Below are 24,209 nucleotides of genomic sequence, written 5' to 3' on the forward strand. Positions count from 1 at the left end.
GTTTAAAAAAAAAAAAACTTGTAATATACATAATGAATGATTCATCTTAGAATAGTAAAAAACGATAAGTTTTTGGAGTGAAATCGATATTTTCCCCAGAAAAATATTGTTACACGATGTGCACTCGCTGCTCGCACGTGCTATGGAAGTTTTTGATGAATTTTCCAAAGTTTCGATTTCATTAAGCCTGAATTCTTCACCTAGTTGCGTGCTTAGTGATTAAATTCGGCTTTCGGATACTTACCAAGGAATACATTTCCTGGACAGGTCAGGTACCCTGTTTGAAATTTCATAAATATTGATAGGTATTAGGTACCTAGGTAAATAGAGAATTACATCGTGATATACTCGTGCTTACGATTAATGAACCAATCGACGAACGATGATTCTTTATATTCTTTACACAGATGCTCACGATCGCTGAAATTGGCTACACTGCGTTGTCTTTTTAATTCATGCATTAAGCGAGTTAATTATCTTTTGAACAAAACTTACAATCACTCATCATATCGTCTCATTCAATTAACTTATTCGAAGTGTGGAATTCGTAACGAGATTTTCATTAAAATTTTTTCTAGTGCACTCGTGATGCTAGTGCATTTTTTGTTTTATTAATTTTTTTTTGAGATTTTTTTCGAGTGCGAGATTATTTTTAATTAATTTATTAAAATGCCCGGTGAAAGTTCTTGGATTTATCGTGTAATGAAGCAGCTAAAAGTAAGCATTTTTTTTTTTTTTAGAATTAATTATTTTAGACTTTAATTTATTTTTTTAAAAGTTTTCATATGATTTGTAAATTTTTTATGGAGATTTGGTGAATATTGTCGATTATTTTCCTCCTGTATATTTCAGGTTTAGGTAAATTTCTACCTATCTATTAAGCTGGTAGTTACCTACTTTGTTGATTATTTCTTCGTGAATCGAATCGAGCGAAGAAGATAATTTGCAAATTCATTATAATTTTCGTTCTAGGAAAGTTTAGAACACAGGTCACATTACCTACCTATTGATGAGTCAATTTAGGTTGGGGTTATGATCTTTTATTTTTGTTTCGGTTTTTTTTTCACGTTGATATTTCTATGCAGTTGTTCAGACATGGTATAGAGACGTTAATTCCAACCGATTAAAACCATCGAGAGTTCGATACTATTGACTGAACGTCCAAAAACTGAGCAAAACAATAAGAATAGCTTCAGAACTGAAAATTACTCTGTTTGCATTGATATGTGGGGAAGAAGACGGATCAGTATTTAGAAACAACGTTTAAAATCTAATTCTTTTTCGAAATATAGTAAAAAAGATAATGGATAAAATAAGACAACAAATCCTCTTTAGTATAATTAGCTTGAATTCATTGGAAATGATCAATGATGATGATACATTAAAGGCCAAAAATATAGATACAAAAAAATTTTCAAATTACCTACAATTTTTTCAGTAATTTTTTGAAAATTGAAAAAAAACAAATTGTCAAGTACAAAAATGAATACTTTTTTCCAAATTTTTGAATAAAGTAGATTATGAAGAAGATTTTTCAACTTGGACGAGAAAAATTCCAGGAAAACAGAAATTTTTTTAAAAAAATGAATAGCAAATTGTGCAAAATTTGTGCAGAAACATTTGTTGAATTCAGAGAGAAAATTTCTAAACACGAGTAAAAAATTTCAAAATTGGGAAAAAATGTTAAACTATCGGTCTTAGGAATGATAAATTTTCAGAAATATATATTTTGGAAACTTGCAAAAACTTTCCAGAAAGTAACTGGGAATTTGTATTTGTTCAAAATATGAAATAATCCATACTTAGGTATTTTGAAAATATGTCAGTTTGGAAATGTCATTCATCAACTATAGGTACAACGAATGAATTTCCAATTACTTATTTACAATATTTTTGAAATTTTTCTTAATTTTTAACAATTTTATCAATACCTTGCAAAATTAAACGTTTTTCCCCTGCAATTTTCTCGCCATTTAAGTACATATACATAATATTGCTAGAAATTTATCAATTTCAAAGTTACCTGTCTGACAAAGTGTATAATTTTTTTTATCAATTTTTAATATATGTACATATTTCAAAACTTCGAAAATAATTATGCTCTTCATTGTATGAAATGAAAATTTCTTCATGCAGATAATAAGATTGATTTAATGAGTGGAAAAATATCACGTTTCACTTGGCTCTCGATTTTGTAAGAAACGTTTCAAAATAAAAACCATCAAGTTAAAAATCATTTACTCCTCATTTTGAATATTTTTATCGTGATTTTGATCGTGAATATTTGCAAACTTTTGTATTTTCCCAATAATATTTACATGTAGGTAATTCCTTGACTTTTGAAAATTTGTAAACATTTAATTTTTTTCGCAAGCGTGATGTTTTTGTGTTCATTAATATCATCGTGTAATACGTAGGTACTTAGGTAGGTATTCTGGATTACCTACGATAATGAAATAAGATGATGATGATGATGATGATGATGATGTCAAAAAATTGAAAAATAAGTAAGCGTTGTAATAAGATCACGCCATGTTTTGATGTATTCCGAGCGCAAGGCCATTAACAACAGATGATTTAATTTATTGGAAAAATAGGAACCGATAAATGAAAGATCTATTTACGAAATAAATAATCATACCTGGGTAACATGTAACTTTTATATAATTTAATTGGCTCGTTGCGTAATATTATATAAGCTAACTTCGATAGAAATTTTTAGATGAGTATAACGTTGAGATAAGATGAGATAAGAGATAAGATAGCTGACAAGTGGTTTACTGGATTCCTTCAATCTCAACACTACATTGTTTACGTGGGTAATTGCAGATGAAGAGCGAACTGAGCGGGAAGAGCATAGCTGAGAGGGACCTATACTATTGAAACTATTGACGCGAGAGGGATTTTCGCAAAGGCTTGCTCGTAATTCGCGTAGGTACTTATCAATTTCAATCAAAGTCTATAGAGTAATACGAGCATTCACACCCCCGTTTTTTTCACTCGCGTAAGCATCGAAATCGGTCAACAATAGCTTAGATAGGTTATTACGTCACAGTCTTGACCATCTCAATTTTATATTATTTGGATTGATAAGGTATAAGATGAATCTATAAACACTTGGAACCTACATAGTATGGTACTTGCTTACCACAACATTCTTTTGTGTAATACAGAGTTAAATGCGTAAATCTATACGTAAATAATTTCAAAAACACGTTGACGTTCAACTTGCACGAGCATTCCTATATTTTTACGAAATTGCAGCTTTATTGTGAAGCACCCTTTGTTATTGTTTTTTTTCTTTATTTTTTTTTATTTAAGCTATTTTTACGTACTTTTACGAACGATCGTACGATCGTACGTATTTTACATTATATCATATTTAGATATCTCATATCTGTGTATGTACTTGTTTACTTGCCTAACTTACATATACTTACCTATCACGCAGAAGCACCGTTAATAGGTATATTAATGATGATAAAACTTTCCAGAATGAATGCAACCGAGTACGAAGTATACAACACATTCTATCTCGTAAAAAACATGCCGCCTTATCTCACGCCAGCAACGAAAAGGTAATGCCTAATATTACCTACCTATACATGTATACCTGTCTCTTTATTTACGTGTTTTTAATTCAAGTAAATAGGTAAACGAAATGAAACTTCATTTGCAATAGAATAATCCCAAATGGCACAAAAATCCAAAAGATAATTTTTAATTAATTTGGTCCACATTAAATGAAAAAAAAAACAAAATTTCGCCAAATTGACCTAGAAAGTTGAAAGTTTGTTGCCTTTTTTCGACGTCTCGAGGTGATTGGTGACGGATTCGAACTTTTTTTACTTTTATTATTGAATTTAAAAAAATTCAATTTTCGAGTTGAAGGCGACTTCGACGCGGCAATTGGACACCGGAAATGAATTCCTAGTCCCAAAAAACCTCCGTAGCCAAAAATTAAGCTAGATTACGCCGTAATTTCGATGGGCCAATTTTTGGCCTAAAATGCAGCTCTTTCACCCAAAAAATGACTCATCGAAATTGCGGTGGAAATGAGTTGAATTTTCGGCCAGGAGGGTTTTTTGGGACGGGGAATTCAATTCCGGTGTCCAATTGCCCCGACGAAGTCGCCTTCTACTCGGAAAATGCACTTTTTCAAGTTCAATAATATAAAGTCAAAAAAACCATCAAAATTTGCACTTTTAAAGATGTTTTCTGACAGATTCGGGATCGGATCGCAAAACAAACGTCATTTTTGGATTCAGAGTGCTCGAATCAGATAGAAAACGCCACTAAAAGTGCAAAATTTGAAACCTTTTTTTCGGGTCATTTTTGATGTCAAAAAAGGCTGTTTCTGAGAGAATGGAGCGCTGTTGTGAAAATCTGACGCCGGAAATGAATTCGCCGTCCCAAAAAACCCCCGTACCCCAAATTTCAGTTCGATTGGTGACAAAAAGTTTTTTTTTCCAAAAAAATGCATGAACTAACCCCTTTGGATTTTTTGGATTTTTTTGATTTTCAAAAAAGTCGAGTAAAGTGTCGTTCTCGACTAATTCGAGCAAGCCGAGTACGAATCCGATGTCCATTTTTGTCAAGGGACGCTGCTTCAGTGAGAAATTGCGAATATTTCAACGAATGCGAGTCTGATTGCAAAACAAACCTCATTTTTGGAATCAGCGTGCTGAAATTAGTCAGAAAACGACATTAAAATTGCGAAATTTAACAACTTTTTTCAAAGTCAATTTTGATGTCAAAAATAGCTATTTTTGAGAGAATGGAGCGCTCTGGTGAAAATTTGACGCCGGCAATGAATTCGCCGTCCCAAAAAAAACTCTGAACCCGATTTTCAACTGGATTGGCGACAAAAAGTTTTTTCCCCCCAAAAAATGTATGAACTAACCCCTTTGGATTTTTTGGATTTTTTTGATTTTCAAAAAAATCGAGTAAAGGGTGGTTTTTGACTAATTCGAGCAAGCCGAGTACGAATCCGATGTCTATTTTTGTCAAGGGACGCTGCTTCAGTCAGAAAACGACATTAAAACTGCAAAACTTGACAACTTTTGTTCAAGTCATTTTTAATTTGAAAAAAGCGCGTTTCCGAGAGAATGGGGAGGTCTGGTGAAAATCTGACGCCGGAAATGAATTCTCCGTCCCCAAAAACCCCCCGAACCAGATTTTCAGCTCGATTGGCGACAAAAAGTTTTTTTGCCCAAAAAAATGTATGAACATATTGAACATACCCCTTAGGATTTTTTGGATTTTTTTGATTTTCAAAAAAGTCGAGCAAAGGGTCGTTTTCGACCAATTCGAGCAAGCCGAGTACGAATCTGATGTCCATTTTTGTCGAGGGACGCTGCATCAGTGAGAAATTGCGCGTATTTCACCGAATACGAGTCTGATTGCAAAACACACTTCATTTTTGGAATCAGCGTGCTCAAATTAGTCAGAAAACGACATTAAAATCCCAAAATTCGACAACTTTTTTCTTGGTCAATTTTAATGTCAAAAATGGCTGTTTTTGAGAGAATGGAGCGCTCTGGTGAAAATCTGACGCCGGAAATGAATTCGCTGTCTCAAAAAACCCCCCGAACCAGATTCTCAGCTCGATTGGCGACAAAAAGTTTTTTTTTCCAAAAAAATGTATGAACGTACCCCTTTGAATTTTTTGGATTTTTATGAATTCCAAAAAAATCGAGTAAAGGGTCGTTTTTGACTAATTCGAGCAAGCCGAGCCCGAATGTGGTGTCCATTTTTGCCCAGGGACGCTGCTTCAAGTGAGAAATTGCAACTATTTCACCGAATACGAATCCGATCGCAAAACAAACGTTATTTTTGGATTCAGCGTGCTCAAATTAGTCAGAAAACGTCATTTAAAATACAAAATTTGACAACCTTTTTCCAGCTCATTTTGAGCCCACAAAATGGCAAATTTTCAGTAGAAGGAAGCGTCTTGGCGACAATCTGACACCGGCAATGAATTCGCCGTCCCAAAAAATCCCCGTAGCCCAAATTTCAGTTCGATTGGTGACAAAAAGTTTTTTTTCCCAAAAAAATGTATGAATATACCTACCCCTTTGGATTTTTTGGATTTTTTTGATTTTCAAAAAAGTCGAGTAAAGGGTCGTTTTCGACTAATTCGAGCAAGCCCAGTCCGAATCTGGTATCCATTTTAGTCATAGGCGATTTCTCTAGCGAGAAATTGCGAATATTTCGCCGAATACGAGTCGGATTGCAAAACAAACGTCATTTTTGAAATCAGCATGCTCAAATTAGCCAGAAAACGTCATTAAGAATGCAAAATTTGACAACTTTTTTCCAACTCATTTTGAGTCCAAAAAATGGCAAATTTTCAGTAGAAGGAAGCGTCATGGTGGAAATCTGACGCCGGGAATGAATTCGCGGTCCCAAAAAACCCTCATAGTGCAAGTTAAGTGCGAATCTGGTGTCCATTTGTGTCGTGGGACGCTGCTTCAGTGAAAAATTGCTAATAATTCACATAAGTACTACAAGTTGAATTGCAAAATCTCAAATTAGTTGAATATCGCACGTGAAAGTTGTACTCTTGCAAACAAAAAAAGCGTTGATTAGTTTGCCAAACCAAAGTCCTGTTTTTTAACAAAATTGCTTAAGTATTTTTTCCACAAATTCTTTTATTTTTTCAGCATTTTTTAAGATAATTTTTCGATTTCTCGAAATAATTTCCATCTTTAGGGGCACACACGAAATAAACTCTCGGTACACTTACCTAATTTCAGTTTCGATCCGATCAATTGTCATGCATAAAAATTTCAAAGATTTGTCTCGAATCAAAAAAATATGTATGGGGGGGATATTTGGGCAGCTTAAATTTTCAAAAAGCACACGTCAGATATCAGATGATCGTATTCATAAAATGTGCATTCGAGTCGTTTAGCCTTCTACTTGTACCTATTCCACCCCTTTAGACAACCTAAATGAGGTACACTGACTTACTTTTTTTTGTGCGTACCTAAAAACCATGTTCTACAGATGTATTTATGAGTTTATCATTTGTCTATGAATATTAATTAAGTAATAGTGCGTACCTAGGTGAATTACGCAAGTTCCTATAGATACGCATAACTGCTACGACAGTTTCGTAAAATATCTCGACATGACATGTTCCTGGCTGGATATTTCCTGTACTTATTTGCCCTTACAAAATGCGAAAATTAATTAATTACTTAATAATTAACACGTTTTGGTAATTTTATTTGTCTGCTTATCGCTTTTACAATTATTAGACCTATCGTAGGTAGATATGTATCAATTTTCAAAATGGTGAATCTGACGAGCAATACTGTAATTTTCCGATACAAGCCACGAGGCAACGATTCATGTTTTGAATAAAAATTAGCTGCGAAAATAGAATCACTTAATTGTTACTTACGATTAATACACCTATTAGGTAGGTGTAGGCATAATGTAATTTTTCTTGTACTTATTCGCAGGATACGATACCAAAGTTTGGAACAATTTTTACCGAGCATATGTTACAAATGGAATACGACAAGAGTTGCGGTGGTTGGCAAAGCCCCAAAATTACACCTTTCGAAAACATCAACCTGCATCCGGCTGCCAAAGTGTTGCATTATGCAACAACGGTATGTTAAATTTTCCATCACTATTGCCTACCTGTGGGATTGGTACTTTCTCATACTAATTACAAGTGAACCAAACGTCTTCGGTCATCCTACCTTTTCATGCAAAACCAGAATAGGTACTCAATATTTTCACTATTTGTCCTATTGGACGTTTGGAGTGCTTTAGAAATTTTATGCTTATGATTCAAAAATAATGCATACCTATTATCCAACTCGTATTTTTAATTTTACGATTTTTATCTCGCAGCTTTTCGAAGGAATGAAAGCCTATCGTGGAGTAGACGGTAAAATCAGATTATTCAGACCTCAGTTGAATTTACAACGATTGAATCAATCAGCGATTCGAGCCTGCCTACCTAGAGTCGATACACACCTATTGCTGAATTATTTAGAAAAACTGATTAATATCGACGAGCAGTACATACCTATGGCGGAAAATGCCAGTTTATACATCAGACCAACCTTAATCGGAGTCGATGTAAGTATATCAATTACCTACTTCCTCACTTAACTGTATTGCCGATGTTTTCAGCAAATCTTTGCCGCATTTTATTGAAGTTTCTTTCTTATCTTTAACTATATAACTTACCTACTCGTTCAAGTTATCAGAACATGGGTCAGTGACAATATACGAGTAAATGAAATTGAAGCTAATTATAATTCGAAATCAAGTTGTAAAGATATCGTACAACGTATATTAGGCCCAGGTGATGCCATAACATCATTTTCAAATCATGCTTCTTGCTAAGAGATAACCTAGTGGGTGTGAAAAGTTTCATTATAGATACTTAGGACATTCTGGTGAAATCAGCGAGCCCTTTGAATGTTCAATAGCATAAGCATACCTTAACTTATAGGTACTAGGTAGGTAGAAGTACATCTAGTTATACACAGACTGATACACGAAATCTATAAGTGTACAATCATCGTAGATATATGCAGGAATGACCTCAAAAAATTCAAATTAACAGCCTTGTTCTCCTTCGTACATGTACATTGAACGCACTTACAATGTAACATGTGTTTTTTTTTAATTTAAATTTTAATTCATAGATACCTAATTCACAGAAATGTATTATGTAATATTTAAAAATTGTCTATATCAAGATAATATTTTCTTCTGCATACAAATGGTTCATTTCATTTCATTTTTTTTTTTTTTTTTTTTTTAAATATTGAGGATTATTTTTATTAGCAGAGTAAATTGATTTGATAACGGGAGAAGTTACAGATACGATGGTCTCTTGCTAATTAGGTATTCGAGACAGGTATTCGGTATTCAAAAGGAAAGTGAATGGACAATGTTCTTTAATGTAAGGGAGTTTTTTTGTTTTACAATTCTTTTCTTACCACCTTTGAAATGAATATTCATCGGGTATCACCTTATCAGGTCCTTCTTCTATCAGTTGAATTGATTTTTGAGTAGATATGGTTGATGTCTAAGTGCGCTACTTTCGCATTAGCCATTAGTTATGAAAGAAAACTGCTCCCTACTTTGGGGCAATTTTCAAAAGAAAATGAATGCATCTGTCTGAGGCATTAGATATTCGCTCAAATAGCCTAATTATTATCGGTTAACGTATATTGTCTGAGTAAAAGAAGATTTATTTGAGGAGCACATTTTACAGGAGGGATTAACATGGTATTAAAATAGACTGATACTTATTACCAATTCTTCTGATAATTCACCTCTTGGTCATCTCTCCATCTAAGCACACCTTGTGCTCGACACCATCTTTGGATCATTGTTCAGAAAAATAATAATGTCCAAATCACGAAATAAAACGCGAAGCAGTAAATAAGTTTCACGAGATTGCATTAATTTTTCTTCAACTACACAATTCAAAAATTACATACTTATTACAAAAAATCACTTCAAGCCTTAAAAAAGTAAATTGTAACTTGAAAACTGTCTTTACTGTTCAGTAGTCAGAAAACAACTTATCCTCACCGAAACCGTTAAATTTCGATGACGCTAAAATTTTCCCACCAAAAGGGTTTCCTCATTGAATAGAAAGAGAAATAGAAACTATAAAATGTTAATTTGTAAATACCGTACTAATTACGTAGATTGTAGATTTTCTCCTGTAAGTTGAAAATAGGCAACCCAACTATCGTTACACTGCACAGTTTTTTTTTTTTTTTTTTTTTTTTTTTTTTTAATTTTGAATTTTATGTCAAACGAAGATGAAGATGAAAATAACTATCTACATATAAATTTTTAAAATATGTATTCAATTATGTATATTCAACTATCTATTTAAAAAAAAGATAAAAACTAGACCATTATCTTTCGTTTAAATTAGATAATTATTGTTTTCAACAAATATCGTAATCATCGTAAAATTCTTGCACTTTGGTTTTCTAAAGAGCTTTTTTTCCGCAATACAAAAAATCTTAACCAACAAGGTAACTCATTATGCAAAAAATATGGAAATTTTCCCAAGTTACGTGGTATGAAGTGTAATAATGCAACAATGATGGGTATTCTGAAATATACTCGTAAAATAATGTTAATAGGTATCAATCAACGTAGTAATACGTAATTTCTACGAATTTGTACTCAACAATGTCTATTTGTGTTCACCTTTATTCCATGTGGCGTATACCTACCTAACCTACGTTATCGATAAAAGTTTTCTAATCAAAAAATATGTGCTCATAAATAAACACAGATACTCATTCATAAACGCATTACCTTATACTCGTATGCTAATAAACTAATTAAATAATTCGTCGAAGAAGCGCAGAAAACGGTTAAGGGGAAAAATTACGTTTGTGTGTGATAGTCTCGATCACTCTTTACGTTGATCGTGAGAATTTCCAATCTAATCGTACGAGGTGTTTACGTAAGTAATAAACGTAGCGAGCACGCCTTTGAAGAATGTGATTCACGTACCTATACGGAGTATCCCAATCTATTTTTCGTTTGCCTTTTCAAATACCTATATCTAATGTGTAGACGCTTATCGCAGCAGATATAGTATGAGAACTGTTCAGTTTTTCTGCATGCAATTGCCTTTTGTTGAATTTCGCGTACATAAAATAAATAACGAAGAGATTAAAATGTAGCCACGTACAATGGGGTAGGGGGTAGTGAATACCTACGTCAGTAATTTAATGTAATTAGTTGCGCTGTGCATTGATTTTGTTGACGACCACGTGATTAAAATTAAGTACTCGTACATGTGATTGGACACTCGGTATGGCCAGTCTAATAATCATGTGCTATGGTTATTTGATCGTGAAAAAAATAACTTTAGTTCTCGTGGCTTAAGCGTGTTGATCCGTAAATTAACCAATTAAAAGCGTAATAGGTATTTGTCGAGTTCCCATTTTTTTTTTTTTTTTTTTTTTTACCACTTCTGACTAATTAAAGTCAATGTTCATTTATTCGTTGCATCGAGCACACCTTCTCACTAATTGTGAGGAAATAAATTTTAATTGTGAGGAAATAAATTTTGAGTCAAAATTAAAGAATCAAAAAAACAGTCACCATCCAATGGAATCTGAATATCGACAATGCAGCATAAATTTAACTTCAGTCGTCTTCCTTAATTTGATCAAATTTTCATTTTTTTTTTTTTTTTTTTTTAAATTGAGAAATGGGTGAAATTTGAGTTTTAAAAAAATAATACCAAAAATAAATTGATGATCTATGCCGAGAGTGAACATTTTTTTGCGAAGAGGAAGAGAGGAGATTAAGGGAATAAACGTAAGAAACGATCAATTTGAAATTTGAAATGAAAATCACATTTTTTAAAAATTGAAAATTTCAGGCTTCCAATATTATTACTTATTCTCCTTCAACAACTAGTTCATATGAGTTTTTCAAGACTTTCATTATTTACATGCCTCTATATAAATTTTTGTTCTCAATTTTCAGCCAACATTAGGCGTCAGTTCCATTTCCAAAGCGTTATTTTACGTGATATTGAGTCCTTGCGGTCCTTACTTTGAAACAGGTTCGAAACCTGTGAGACTATACGCAGATGGGAGTTTTGTTAGAGCATGGCCCGGAGGCTGTGGCAATGTAAAAATGGGAGCAAATTACGCCCCTTCAGTCTACGTTCAAGTAAGATCATCTCAAGTTAGGTATAATTATCTACTGATATCCCACATATAGGCAATGTTTCGTTATCTCTTTGGTTGGTTTTTGTTTCAGGAGCTAGCTGCTAAAAAAGGTTGCCAACAAGTATTGTGGTTATTTGGTGAAAATGAACAATTAGCAGAAGTTGGCACAATGACCATATTCGCTTTCTATATTAATGATAAAGGAGGTGAGTAAAAAATTGAAGAAAAAAACAAACATTTTTACTCAATCAAAATCTGGTGCGAATTAAATCGATAAAAGCTGTTTTATGCTATTTGATCGAGAATGAAATTATTCTGAAGTTTTAAAATAATGTACTTATCTTGGCTGCGTTCGATGTTTGTTTCTACTTTCATGTTGAATAGGTTGCCTAGGCTGGCTCCTTTTTCTGTCGATATCTTTTTACTCGTAGATTTCAAAATTGTAGAAAATGACTCGGAAAGTTTTAGTCCCTTCAACTTGGAATTTATTTGGTTGACCCAAAAAGCTCCCCAAGTGAAAAAAATTGATATAAAATAAAAAATTAAGTTTAACCTGCGACAAAAGTTTTCTCTCGTTTTTTTTAAAAAAAAAAAAAACTTTGTTGATCCTCTAAGATGTTTTGCAGTTTTGGCCCTTTGTATGGGGGGCAAATCATCGTTTGCGCTTCTAATTGTTATCAACGGAAGCGCAAACGATGTATTTTTTTCAATCGTTTGCGCTTTTTACTAAAATTTTGTCAGAGTAGCAGTGGTTCCCAAAACAGCATTTAAATATTAATTTTTTGAGAATTATTTTCTGTAAGTTTCAGCATTTCTTCGTAGGTTGGTGCTTTTTGAAGGAAAAAATGATAATATGTATAGTTAAGTTCATAAAAACAGTTCTGTATTTTACTTATTATCAATTAAAAAAGTGCAACAACACAACGAGTAAAAATAACCAATTAAAAACGCGAGAAGATAAAAAAAGCGAATTAAAATTCGATATAAAAAACACGAATCTTCAATAAACGTACAACAAATAGAAAATTAGTTAAAAAAGAACATGAAAATAAGTACCTATGCAGTTATGCACTAGAGTGGAGCGGAAAAAATTTATAGTCTTCAATTTCGCTGAAATTGAAGTGCGAAATTGAAGTATGTTGGAGATTATGAGTTGAAATGACCCCAAAAAAATTTTCAGTCCCCCACGTGCCCCTGCGGTGGAATGGTGGCCTTCCAAAGTAGGGCCATTTTGGAAAAAGCCGTTGTTTTTTGAATTTAAAAGTATCAATAACCAACGTTTATCGATAACACACTTTATTTAATAAAGTCAACGGCATGTAGGTAGTTAGGAATGTATCCTACCAATGTAAGACGCATATACATATATGTACAATGTACCTGTATACTCTCATACCCATTTACGTATGTGCTGAGTACAACTTACATCAATCATTTACCCATTCTAGTTATTTATAAGGGAAGAGAAATGTGAGTAGGTACCTATTTATGGGACTCTGTTGAAGTGAAGAAATGTTTCTGTATGTGTATTGTGTACTAACACCTTCCAGTAGGTGCCTAGATGTTACTAACAAGTTTGGGAACCCCTGCTTTTCAAAAGCGCAAACGATGTATAAAAGCGCAAATGATTAAAAGCGCAAACGATTTACGAAAAGCGCAAACAGTTAACAGCCGTATGGGGATCTCCGCCCTGCACGCCCCCCCCCCCCACCATGGGAAAAAAATGACAAAATATGAATTATTAAAGTATGTGATTTTTTTTTCAATTCATTTTCAATCAAAACCTTTCTAAATAATTCTTTTCAAAAATCTCCCCTCCCCCCAAGACCCCTAATCAATCTTAGTTCCTTTTGCATAGAACCTCCCTCTTTGAAAAAAAATTTAATGAGATAAGTATCTACACCAGCTTGTTTTCAAAGATCAAGGGAGATTTCTTCTAAAAAAAAAAAAAAAGGAAAATGACCCGCACATGTTTTTAAATGAGATAACGTTTATTTTCGCTTCCTACTTGCACTATAATGTGAACCGATCTTTAATCATTTTCTAAAATAAAAAAAAAGAAGAAAAGAAAATCGTAGGTACCTGACTACCTACATAGATAAGAAGTATTTTAGTTCAATTTAAAGTTCATCACATATCCTTGCTACTACTCACCTCGAATTTCTTAAATTACGTGTGTTTCTGGTTCAATTCATTTATTCGATTACGTATTTTACTTTTGCAGAGAGAGAATTACTCACACCTCCGTTAGACGGTACGATTTTGCCAAGTATTACACGCCGATCTTTGCTGGAAATCGCTCGCGACTGGAATGAATTCAACGTGGTCGAAAAACCTATCACAATGAAAGAAATCATCTCCATGAAAAAACAAAATAAAGTACGTCGACTTGGACTTCCGTATCACTATGTATAGACAGAAATATGATTTTTGTTTGCTAAAATTTCATTCGTTTATTCGAATACAGTTACTGGAATTATTTGGAACTGGTACAGCCTGCGTAGTATGCCCGATATCGGAAATATTGCACAAAGATCAACTTATTCGAATACCAACTTGCGAGCACATAAATCCAATTCATCAACGTTTTCTCAAAACATTAACCGATATACAATTCGGTCGAACACAGCACGAATGGGCTCATATCATTAGGCCCTCTAATATGTATACCGAAGACTACAGAATGCAATTAGCTTATTAAAATTTTAAAAAGTGTACGTACCTGCTTCCTCTTCTCCTCTCTCTCCCTCTACGATCATTTCCGATTCGTGTAGGTATAAGTAATTTGCATATCATATCGACTAGGTACATACTTCTGTAAATGCAGCAATGTACCTATAACCTCTTTAAATACCTACCTTCACATATTCCTTATTGTACATATCGAATCAATGTCACAGCAACATTTTAAGTATTATTTTTAAAAGTATTTTTATCTAAAAAAAAAAAAAAAAAAAAAATGTAAATTTCCAGTAACTTAATGTTATTTTGCTACATTTATTTTACCACTGAGACGAACGATTTTTCGTTCGTCGAAAATACAATACAAATCTCGAATAGATAGATGCTTCTACAGATACATTGAAATGTTTTGTCAAAATTTGTGTAACAAGTACATACCATTCACCTACATACCTAATAATTTCATTTCATTTTTTATAACCATTTTTGATCGAATAAAAATGACTTATTGGCAGTATTTTCAAAATTGTAGGAATTCCTATTCTTATAGGCGACTATTTTTATAATTTTTATAGTTGATACGAATGAAAAAATACCTTCTCTTATTTATTTTATTCCCGAGTATTGACGCCGGTATACAATTACCTTACTTAATTCATAATTTTCTTCTCGAGTAATTATTTTTGTATAGATGATAGAGACTTATCACTGTATCCAACACATACGTACCTTTTTTTTGTATTTAATATAAACTTTTATTTATTTGCACGTGTAATTACTTCGTTTTTCAACATGTTGAGTCGATTGGAAGTGATTTCAATCCATTTTGAAACCTCTAGCAACTGAATCTTGAGGAAAGAAGGAGGGTCATTATGGGCATTTTCGTGCCCCTCGCTACTTCGAGACTTGAATGGCCTTTTCTTATAGGGGATGGTCCCTAGTATTAATATTAGGCGATATTTTCCCAGAAAAGCCCATAGGGGGGCTGTGGGGTGGCCCCAAAGTCGAAAATTTCAAAAATTTTTAAAACCACTGCTCGAAAATGTAAAAAATTAAAAGTTGCGAATATATGTTGCTTTAAGGGTAAGCAATGCAGCACGTAACGCTTTTTTCATTTTTGACCTTTTTGGGGGTTGTGGTGGGGGTATTTCTATTTTTGAAAATTTTGAAACCCCCTTTTTTGACCCTTCCCGTCGAGCCCCGCTAATGCCCTTTTCATGGTTTATTGCTACTAGTAGTAAGTTCAATTGATATCATTTGCAACCCCCTCACCAACTTGGCTCATATCGAAAAATTCAATTTTTGACTTTTTTTTGAGGTCCATATTTTGGGAAACCATGAAAAGCTATCGAGGTCCGGTTTGCGGCAAATATGTTGCATTTTACTTCTTAATCGACTGGCATGCTTGAATTTTTATTTCAAGTCAATTTTTGACCTCATTGTTGCAGATCACTTTTGGGGGTGGCGAACTTTGAGAACCCCTGAAAAAAGTTCTAAAGTGAATTTTTTCAAACTTTGAGCTGAAATGGTCTTAAATACATGTGTTTAACCAATATAATATGCGAATGCGATATTTTAATACAATTTAGTCATTTTGGCTAATTTTATCAAAAAAAGTAGTGTTTTAACAACAGGCATAGCTTTCTGGCAAAAGTTAAGCTACGTGTATTCGTGGTGTAGTCCAGTCATTAAAGACATTTTTGCAGGAAAAATTAATATCAAACCGATCTTTCGCAGATATTGTTCACAGAGGTCCCCTCAACAACCTACTAAAAGTCCTGGCCCCTACGAGGTCCGGAACCCCCTCAATAGGGGTGGAACCTCCCCCGAAATCAGTTTTTCGCGATTTTCTCCCCCGCATTGCATTTTAGCGAAAAATATGTGGCTAGATAAAAGAATCTATGTCGAATTTCCGATGTAATGATGTATCAACTTCCCTTGTATGTTCAAGAGGGGCGAAACTGCAACCATTCAAATGAAGGGGTTCACTGAAAAATACATAAAGGCTATAGGCGCCTAAGAGGGGTGAAATGGTCACCGAAATCGTTCGAGTTGATATAAGCATGGGAGGTAGGTACCATTGAGAAACTTCCGCGTGGAATGTTTCAGATCCACACACCCTCCCCTTTTTGGAGAGCCCCCCTTTTCTGAAACTTCAATAACACTTTTCTCAGCCCCATTCCAACCGATTTTGAAAATTTTTCAGTATGTTATGTATATCCTTATTAGGTATCCCCACAAAAATTTTCAACCCCCTCCCCTAAATATTTATCCTTCAAAATGGTGTAAAAATGTGTCATAGGGAAGGTTGGGGGTAAAATGGGAATTTTAGGGAAAATAACTAAGAATTAATGAGTAGGGTATAGTTTTTTTATGATTCGATACCGCTGAGCACGAATATGACGTCAGATTTTTTTGCTACACTCATCTACAGAGCACTTGGCTGCCTCAATTTTTATTATTGTTAAAAAGCATAACATAAGTAGAAAAATACGCCATTTTGAAGGTAAATATAAGGGGAGGGGGTTGAAAATTTTTGTGGGGATACCTAATAAGGATATACATAACATACTGAAAAATTTTTAAAATCGGTTGGAATGGGACTGAGAAAAGTGTTATTGAAGTTTCAGAACTTTTGCCGGAAATGCTATGCCTGTTGTTAAAACACTACTTTTTTTGATAAAATTAGCCAAAATGACTAAATTGTATTAAAATATCGCATTCGCATATTATATTGGTTAAACACATGTATTTAAGACCATTTCAGCTCAAAGTTTGAAAAAATTCACTTTAGAACTTTTTTCAGGGGTTCTCAAAGTTCGCCACCCCCAAAAGTGATCTGCAACAATGAGGTCAAAAATTGACTTGAAATAAAAATTCAAGCATGCCAGTCGATTAAGAAGTAAAATGCAACATATTTGCCGCAAACCGGACCTCGATAGCTTTTCATGGTTTCCCAAAATATGGACCTCAAAAAAAAGTCAAAAATTGAATTTTTCGATATGAGCCAAGTTGGTGAGGGGGTTGCAAATGATATCAATTGAACTTACTACTAGTAGCAATAAACCATGAAAAGGGCATTAGCGGGGCTCGACGGGAAGGGTCAAAAAAGGGGGTTTCAAAATTTTCAAAAATAGAAATACCCCCACCACAACCCCCAAAAAGGTCAAAAATGAAAAAAGCGTTACGTGCTGCATTGCTTACCCTTAAAGCAACATATATTCGCAACTTTTAATTTTTTACATTTTCGAGCAGTGGTTTTAAAAATTTTTGAAATTTTCGACTTTGGGGCCACCCCACAGCCCCCCTATGGGCTTTTCTGGGAAAATATCGCCTAATATTAATACTAGGGACCATCCCCTATAAGAAAAGGCCATTCAAGTCTCGAAGTAGCGAGGGGCACGAAAATGCCCATAATGACCCTCCTTCTTTCAACCATTAAAAAATCTGATGGCAAAACTGCTTACAATCGGTTCGAGGGAGGTAACAAACGGAGTGTAGGTATTCTTAATTTCATCATTCTAGCACAATTTGGTAAAATCTTGATTTTTTCCCATTTTTGAGCCAAACGTGATTTTTGACAATTCACCAAACATCGATATAGGTACTTAATGCACTCCAGCATCTGAAATTCATTTTTAGAGAATTTTTGAAAACTGAAGTTTGGGCCTAAAATGGGGCGGGGGGGGGGGGGGTCAATGTTCGAGCAACATTTGGCTAATTAGCATGGAAAATACTACATAGAAGGAGTGTGGGGAAATCTGGCGAAAAAAGTTTCAGGTCATTCCATGTCAACTCAACCAACGTTTTTGAGTCATGTCTTTCGATTTCGCTCAAATTTTTTTTACAATATACATCTACCCACCCAGTAAGTGAGAACTCCCAAATTAGTTTGGTCCCAGCCCACTCAGGGGGCGGGTGGGGGGCTTCCATTATTTTCACATTGTCTCGAAGTACTCAACTTCAGCAGCCCATTCCTCCAAAACTATGATACTTGGACCAAAACTGATTTCACAGTTCGAAAGGGCATCGCATTTAGAACTTTTTTAAGCATTTTGAAATATTCAAAAGTTGAAAGTTGAACTTTCAATTGGAAGCTACCATTTAAAATTTTGAAAAAATTTCCGATAGATGTACTTTTTGATGCTTTTTTGAAATATCCAAGTTTCATGATGGGATCTCTTGATGGAGGGGAAGCACCCCCACCCTCAATTTTGGGCGAAAATTTCGAAACAAAATCTGGAGCATGTGATACATTGAATTCTATGTTTTTGGTGACGCTGAACACGAATATGACGTCAGATTTTTGATAGGACCCCATCCGTGGCCCCCAGCACCTCCCTGAAGGGGGTAAAAGTTCAAAAAAGGGTTTTGTTCGTGCGACACATGGAATAGTATGTTTTTGGTGACGCTGAACACGAATATGACGTCAGATTTTTGAATGAACTCCATCCACGGCCCCCAACAATTTTTTTGGACTTTTACCTGTTGGGGGAGGTTCTGGGGGCCATGGATGAAGCCGATTTAAAAAACTATGGCTATATACGTGTTCAGCGATATCGAAAACATACTATTTCATGTGTCACACGAATGTAACCATTTTTTGGGGGGCCACTCCCTTTTTGGGGAGGTTCTGGGAGCCGTGGACGGGTCCAATCAAGAATCTGACGTCATATTCGTGTTCAGCGTCACCAAAAACTTAGAATTTGATATATCACATGCCCCAGATTTTGTTTTGAAATTTTCGCCCAAAATTGGGGGTGGGGGTGCTCCCTCTCCATCAAGAGATCCCATCTTGAAACTTGGATATTTCAAAAAAGCATCAAAAAGTACATCTATTGAAATTTTTTCAAAATTTTAAATGGTAGCTCCCACTTACAGCGTCATTTTGAAATTTGAACTTTCAATTTGAAAGTTCAACTTTCAACTTTTGAACATTTCAAAATGCTTAAAAAAGTTTTAAATGCAATGCCCTTTCGAACTGTGAAATCAGTTTTGGTCAAAGTATCATAGTTTTGGAGGAATGGGCTGCTGAAGTTGAGTACCTCGAGACAATGTGAAAATAATGGAAGCCCCTCACCCACCCCCTGAGTGGGCTGTGACCAAACTAATTGCGGGGTTCTTACTTACTGAGTGGGTATATATTGTAAAAAAAAATTGAGCGAAATCGAAGCACATGACTCGAAAACGTTGGTTGAGTTGACATGGAATTACCCTTGAGAAAATTTCAGGTTCAGCCCCCCCCCCTCTGCTACGACACATCACTTCGTCACGTCTCTGTCATGCTCGAATTTTTTCAAGTTTCATCATTGGAATTTAATACTTTCCTATCGTTGATATTTCTATAAATTCTTCGCCAAATGTAGGTACATATGTAATTAAATTTCAAACGACGTCCCGTATAATTCAGTTTATCAGTAGATTAATCTGTCTTATAAGTACGTTTTATTATCTTTCGGTTGTAATTCTAATTGAATTTAATATTCCGTTACCCAAGTTGAAAAGTATCAAATCTGAATACTTACTCGCTTGAGAATTAATTTCAAGATAACAAGTCTCGAGTGATACAGATAACGCGTTATTATATCAAATTGTTTAGTTTTTGTCGAATTTGACCGACGCTGTTGGTTGACTGTTTATTTCCAACGATTTGCAATTTCGAGTATTTACCCAATACCTACCTAAAGGATTAAAACTTGACACGCATAAATTTGATCGTCATTGTGCAAAATTTTTATTTTGAGAGGGTTGAGGTTGATTGCTAATTTTAATTAGAAGGCAATCTCAACGTACCTATTAAGAATGCGATGAATATCTGTCTGCATCGTACCATTAGAGTTGAACTGATCTGATGAAAATGTCTTATTTATTTTACAGCAGATTATTTAGTCTATTAGATGCATATTACACAATTGAATTGCGTATCGTCTAATCTTACGTCACAAGGGTATTTGACTGCCTAAAACCTGGACCTATCTAAATTTATTATCGTTACCAACCTTTGGTAAACGAATTTTTATCAAGACATCGTTGAAATGAATTTATAAAAATAGACCCCTCAAATACATCTATCTAATACCCTCATTCTATATCGAGGCAATCACACAACTTTACTCAGGCATGTGCGAAATTCGAAAATTTTTTGATTTTGAAGTATCTACATATGTAGGTACCTGGTTATCTATACTGAATATTAACCATCCGAATACGATGCGTAAAATTCGCCCAAGTACGAGTCGCGTCAGTAGGTAGGTAATTTTACCTAATGAATCCTTGAAAATGTGCGTCTATATTTCATTAGTCGCTTTCTAGATAAAGATAAAACCTTGGTACACGTGAAATGAAAGATTTCACTTTCTCGGTTATTTGAATTTCTTACTCGACAGAGTGTAGACTGCGATAACTATTTCGATTTTTATTAGTATTCTTTTTTACTTTCGCGTTCGCGTAGCTCATTTTTTGTATTATTTTCTTTTTTAACTTTGTTGTAATTTAATTATTGTTCATTTTTTTCATCATGGTAAGCTTCTTTAATTTTAATTTTTTTTTAATGGAAAGTACATTTACGCTTGTTGAGCTGTGTTGTGCAATCGATTCCTATACTGATTCAAACCTGTTTTTTGATTCAAATAGCAAAACGGAGTCGCCAAATTCGGAACAACGTTTACAAAACACATGCTGACCATAGAATTCGATTCGGATAAGGGTGGTTGGCAAGAACCCCAAATCGGCTTATTCAAAAATTTATCAATTCACCCGGCTGCGAAAGTTCTGCATTACGCTTGCGAAGTAAGTGCTAGCTCAAAATTGGTCAATAGACTTGAATGGACTACCGGGTAACTTAACGTATTGTTCGATGAATTGCAGACCTTCGAAGGAATGAAGGCGTATAAAGGAGAAGACGGCCAGATTCGATTGTTTCGACCTTTGCTTAATTTGAATCGATTGAATCGATCAAATGAGAAAGTCTGTTTACCACAAATCGACGAACAACTGTTGTTAAGGTACATTGCCAAATTGGTGTACACGGATCGAAGTTATTTGCCTTCTATTAAAGATGGCGGATTTTACATCAGACCAACCGTCATCAGCACCGATGTAAGTGCGGGCATGGGCATGGGCATCTATTCTACCGAATAATACAAGTGATCCAATCCAATCCATAATATTCGTGCATTATTTTTTTACGGACAGGCCGGCCTTTGTGTAGATGCAGGAAAAACAGCATTATTATACGTTATTCTAAGTCCAGTAGGCCCATACTTTGGTTTAGATTTTCAAGCCATTCGTGTAGCTGCTGTATCCAACTACGTGAGATCGTGGCCAGGAGGCACCGGCGATTTAAAAGTGGGAGGAAATTACTCACTCGTGATTTACGTAACAGTACGTTATAAAATCATCCTTTTATTATCTACCACACTAGCCTATTTCTATTTCGGTTTAAGTCTTTTTCGTCACATGTTGCCATCAAATTGCTATTTTCGTTTCAGGAACAAATCAAAAAACAAGGATGTAAGACAACGTTGTGGTTGTTTGGCGAAGATGAAAAAATTACCGAAGCCGGAGTAATGAACTTTTTCATGTTCTTCATTAATGACGAAGGAGGTGAGTGCTGATATGGTTTGCGTGGTGGTTCTTCAGTCAGCTCAAGAATTTTAACTTGCTTGACCACGTGAAGCTTTCGAGTAGACTTTTGTCAGGCAATACTCATTACCTGGGTACTTTTTTTTTTTTTTAATGATGATTATAGAAAAAGAACTGAGAACTCCACCATTAGACACGACCATCTTACCTGGTATCACGAGAAGGTCGTTGTTGGAATTATCTCGAGAATGGGGTGAATTCAAAGTATCTGAAGATCCTATCACATTCAAAGAACTCAGACATTTATTAGACAATAACAGAGTAAGTGATGAAGATTAAAGTGGCTCTTATTTTGAAATTTTGCTATTTTTTCACCCCCCCCCCCCGGTGCTCAAATAAGTCAAAAAACGACATTGAAAATGCAAAATTTGACAACTTTTTTTCGGGTCATTTTTGATGTCAAAAAAGGCTGTTTCTGAGAGAATGGAGCGCTCTGGTGAAAATCTGACACCGGAAATGAATTCGCCGTCCCAAAAAACCCCCCGAACCAGATTTTCAGCTCGATTGGCGACAAAAAGTTTTTTTCCCCAAAAAAATGTATGAACGTACCCCTTTGGATTTTTTGGATTTTTTTGATTTTCAAAAAAATCGAGTAAAGGGTCGTTTTCGACTAATTCGAGCAAGCCGAGTCCGAATCTGCTGTCCATTTTTATCGTAGGCGTATTCTTCAGCAAGAAATCGCAAATATTTCGCCGAATACAAGTCTGATCGCAAAACAAACCTCATTCTTGGATTCAGCGTACTCTAATTAGTCAAAAAACATCATTTAAAATACAAAATTTGACAACTTTTTTCCAGCTCATTTTGAGCCCACAAAATGACAAATTTTCAGTAGAAGGAAGCGTTGTAGCGACAATTTGACACCGGAAATGAATTCGCCGTCCCAAAAAACCCCCCTAGCCCAATTTTCAGCTCGATTGGCGACAAAAAGTTTTTTTGCCCAAAAAAATGTATGAACAAACCCCTTTAAATTTTTTGGATTTTTCGGATTTTCAAAAAAATCAAGTAAAGGGTCGTTTTTGACTAATTCGAGCAAGCTGAGTCCGAATCTGGTGTCCATTTTTGTCGAGGGACGCTGCTTCAGTGAGAAATGGCGACTATTTCGCCCAATAGGAGTCCGATCGAAAAATAAACGTCATTTTTGGATTGAACGTGCTCAAATTAGTCAGAAAACGTCATTTAAAATACAAAATTTCACAACTTTTTTCCATCTCATTTTGAGCCCACAAATGGCACAAAATGGCAAATTTTCAGTTGAAGGGAGCGTTGTAGCGACAATTTGACACCGGAAATGAATTCGCCGTCCCAAAAAGCCCCCCTAGCCCAATTTTCAGCTCGATTGGCGACAAAAAGTTAAATCTGCTCGCTAAATATACATACTTATCGATAACCTAAAACCTATAATTTTTCCTACTCAGGTATTGGAATTGATGGGAGCGGGAACGGCTTGTGTGGTGTGTCCCATTGCTGAAATATTATATAAGGACGAACTCTTCAAAGTACCTACGATGCAGCAGAAAAATCCTCTGTACAGACGTTTCTATCAATCTTTGAACGATATCCAATATGGGAGGATTGCTCACCCATGGTCTTATGCCATCGATCCGAAGCAGTTTTAATCATCCTGGTCTGGTTTTCTGCGTGGCAATATCTTATTAACGTGAACAATTTTTTCGAATATTACATTTTTATACTCGGGGGTATCCCTCGGAAAGACACGTGAAATCGCAAATAAGTTGATGATTATCGCATTTGAATAAACACTCGTATTTAACATTGTTATTTTTGTACATGTACATAGGTATTACCTATTAACAAGAGTAGCGCCTACCAAATTGATAACGTTCAGGGGAACCGATAGGCAACAATTTTTACATCGATTGCCCTATTGATAAATGGTAAGTGATTATTGAAAGGAGGCAACATCGAAGAGACAAAGTTATATTATATTTTTCTTATGATATGTAGTTGGATAATTGTGTTTAAGTCGTTAGAAAGATGTGACTTAATGAAAGTGACTTCTTAGTGGGTTGGACCGAAAAACCCAAAATTTAGTTTCGGAAGTCTCGACTGGGTGGAAAAGTTGACTCTCCAGAAGATAAATAAAACGCAATCTTCTGTTCGCGCGTAAGCCCTCAATTTTTTAAAAATTTCAAAAAAATCAATTTTTCTAAAAAATTTTAA

General features: G+C 34.8%; 2 protein-coding genes across 2 annotated transcripts; both read left to right on the forward strand.

Annotated features, from left to right (window-relative positions):
* The first annotated feature begins 447 nt into the window (after window positions 1-447).
* LOC135838082 (branched-chain-amino-acid aminotransferase, cytosolic-like) lies at window positions 448-15,145 on the forward strand. Its single transcript, XM_065353634.1, has 8 exons — window positions 448-717; window positions 3,495-3,578; window positions 7,473-7,625; window positions 7,873-8,103; window positions 11,512-11,700; window positions 11,791-11,905; window positions 13,924-14,078; window positions 14,167-15,145. Exons 1-8 carry the CDS (start codon window positions 670-672, stop codon window positions 14,398-14,400), a joined length of 1,209 nt encoding a protein of 402 aa, XP_065209706.1. The 5' UTR covers window positions 448-669; the 3' UTR covers window positions 14,401-15,145.
* Window positions 15,146-20,483: 5,338 nt separating this feature from the next.
* Window positions 20,484-23,799, forward strand: LOC135838083 (branched-chain-amino-acid aminotransferase, cytosolic-like). Its single transcript, XM_065353635.1, has 7 exons — window positions 20,484-20,901; window positions 21,015-21,170; window positions 21,249-21,479; window positions 21,576-21,764; window positions 21,872-21,986; window positions 22,132-22,286; window positions 23,444-23,799. Exons 1-7 carry the CDS (start codon window positions 20,899-20,901, stop codon window positions 23,642-23,644), a joined length of 1,050 nt encoding a protein of 349 aa, XP_065209707.1. The 5' UTR covers window positions 20,484-20,898; the 3' UTR covers window positions 23,645-23,799.
* Window positions 23,800-24,209: the final 410 nt, after the last annotated feature.

This window comes from Planococcus citri, chromosome 2 (genome assembly GCF_950023065.1).
Source record: "Planococcus citri chromosome 2, ihPlaCitr1.1, whole genome shotgun sequence".
NCBI lineage: Eukaryota > Metazoa > Arthropoda > Insecta > Hemiptera > Pseudococcidae > Planococcus > Planococcus citri.

Coding starts and splice junctions, on each gene's coding strand:
- LOC135838082 (XM_065353634.1), top strand. CDS start 670: ATGCCCGGTGAAAGTTCTTGGATTTATCGTGTAATGAAGCAGCTAAAA. Junction 3,579..7,472: donor CTCACGCCAGCAACGAAAAG/GTAATGCCTAAT, acceptor ACTTATTCGCAG/GATACGATACCAAAGTTTGG. Junction 7,626..7,872: donor TGTTGCATTATGCAACAACG/GTATGTTAAATT, acceptor TTTATCTCGCAG/CTTTTCGAAGGAATGAAAGC.
- LOC135838083 (XM_065353635.1), top strand. Junction 21,987..22,131: donor CTTCATTAATGACGAAGGAG/GTGAGTGCTGAT, acceptor TGATGATTATAG/AAAAAGAACTGAGAACTCCA. Junction 22,287..23,443: donor ATTTATTAGACAATAACAGA/GTAAGTGATGAA, acceptor TTTCCTACTCAG/GTATTGGAATTGATGGGAGC.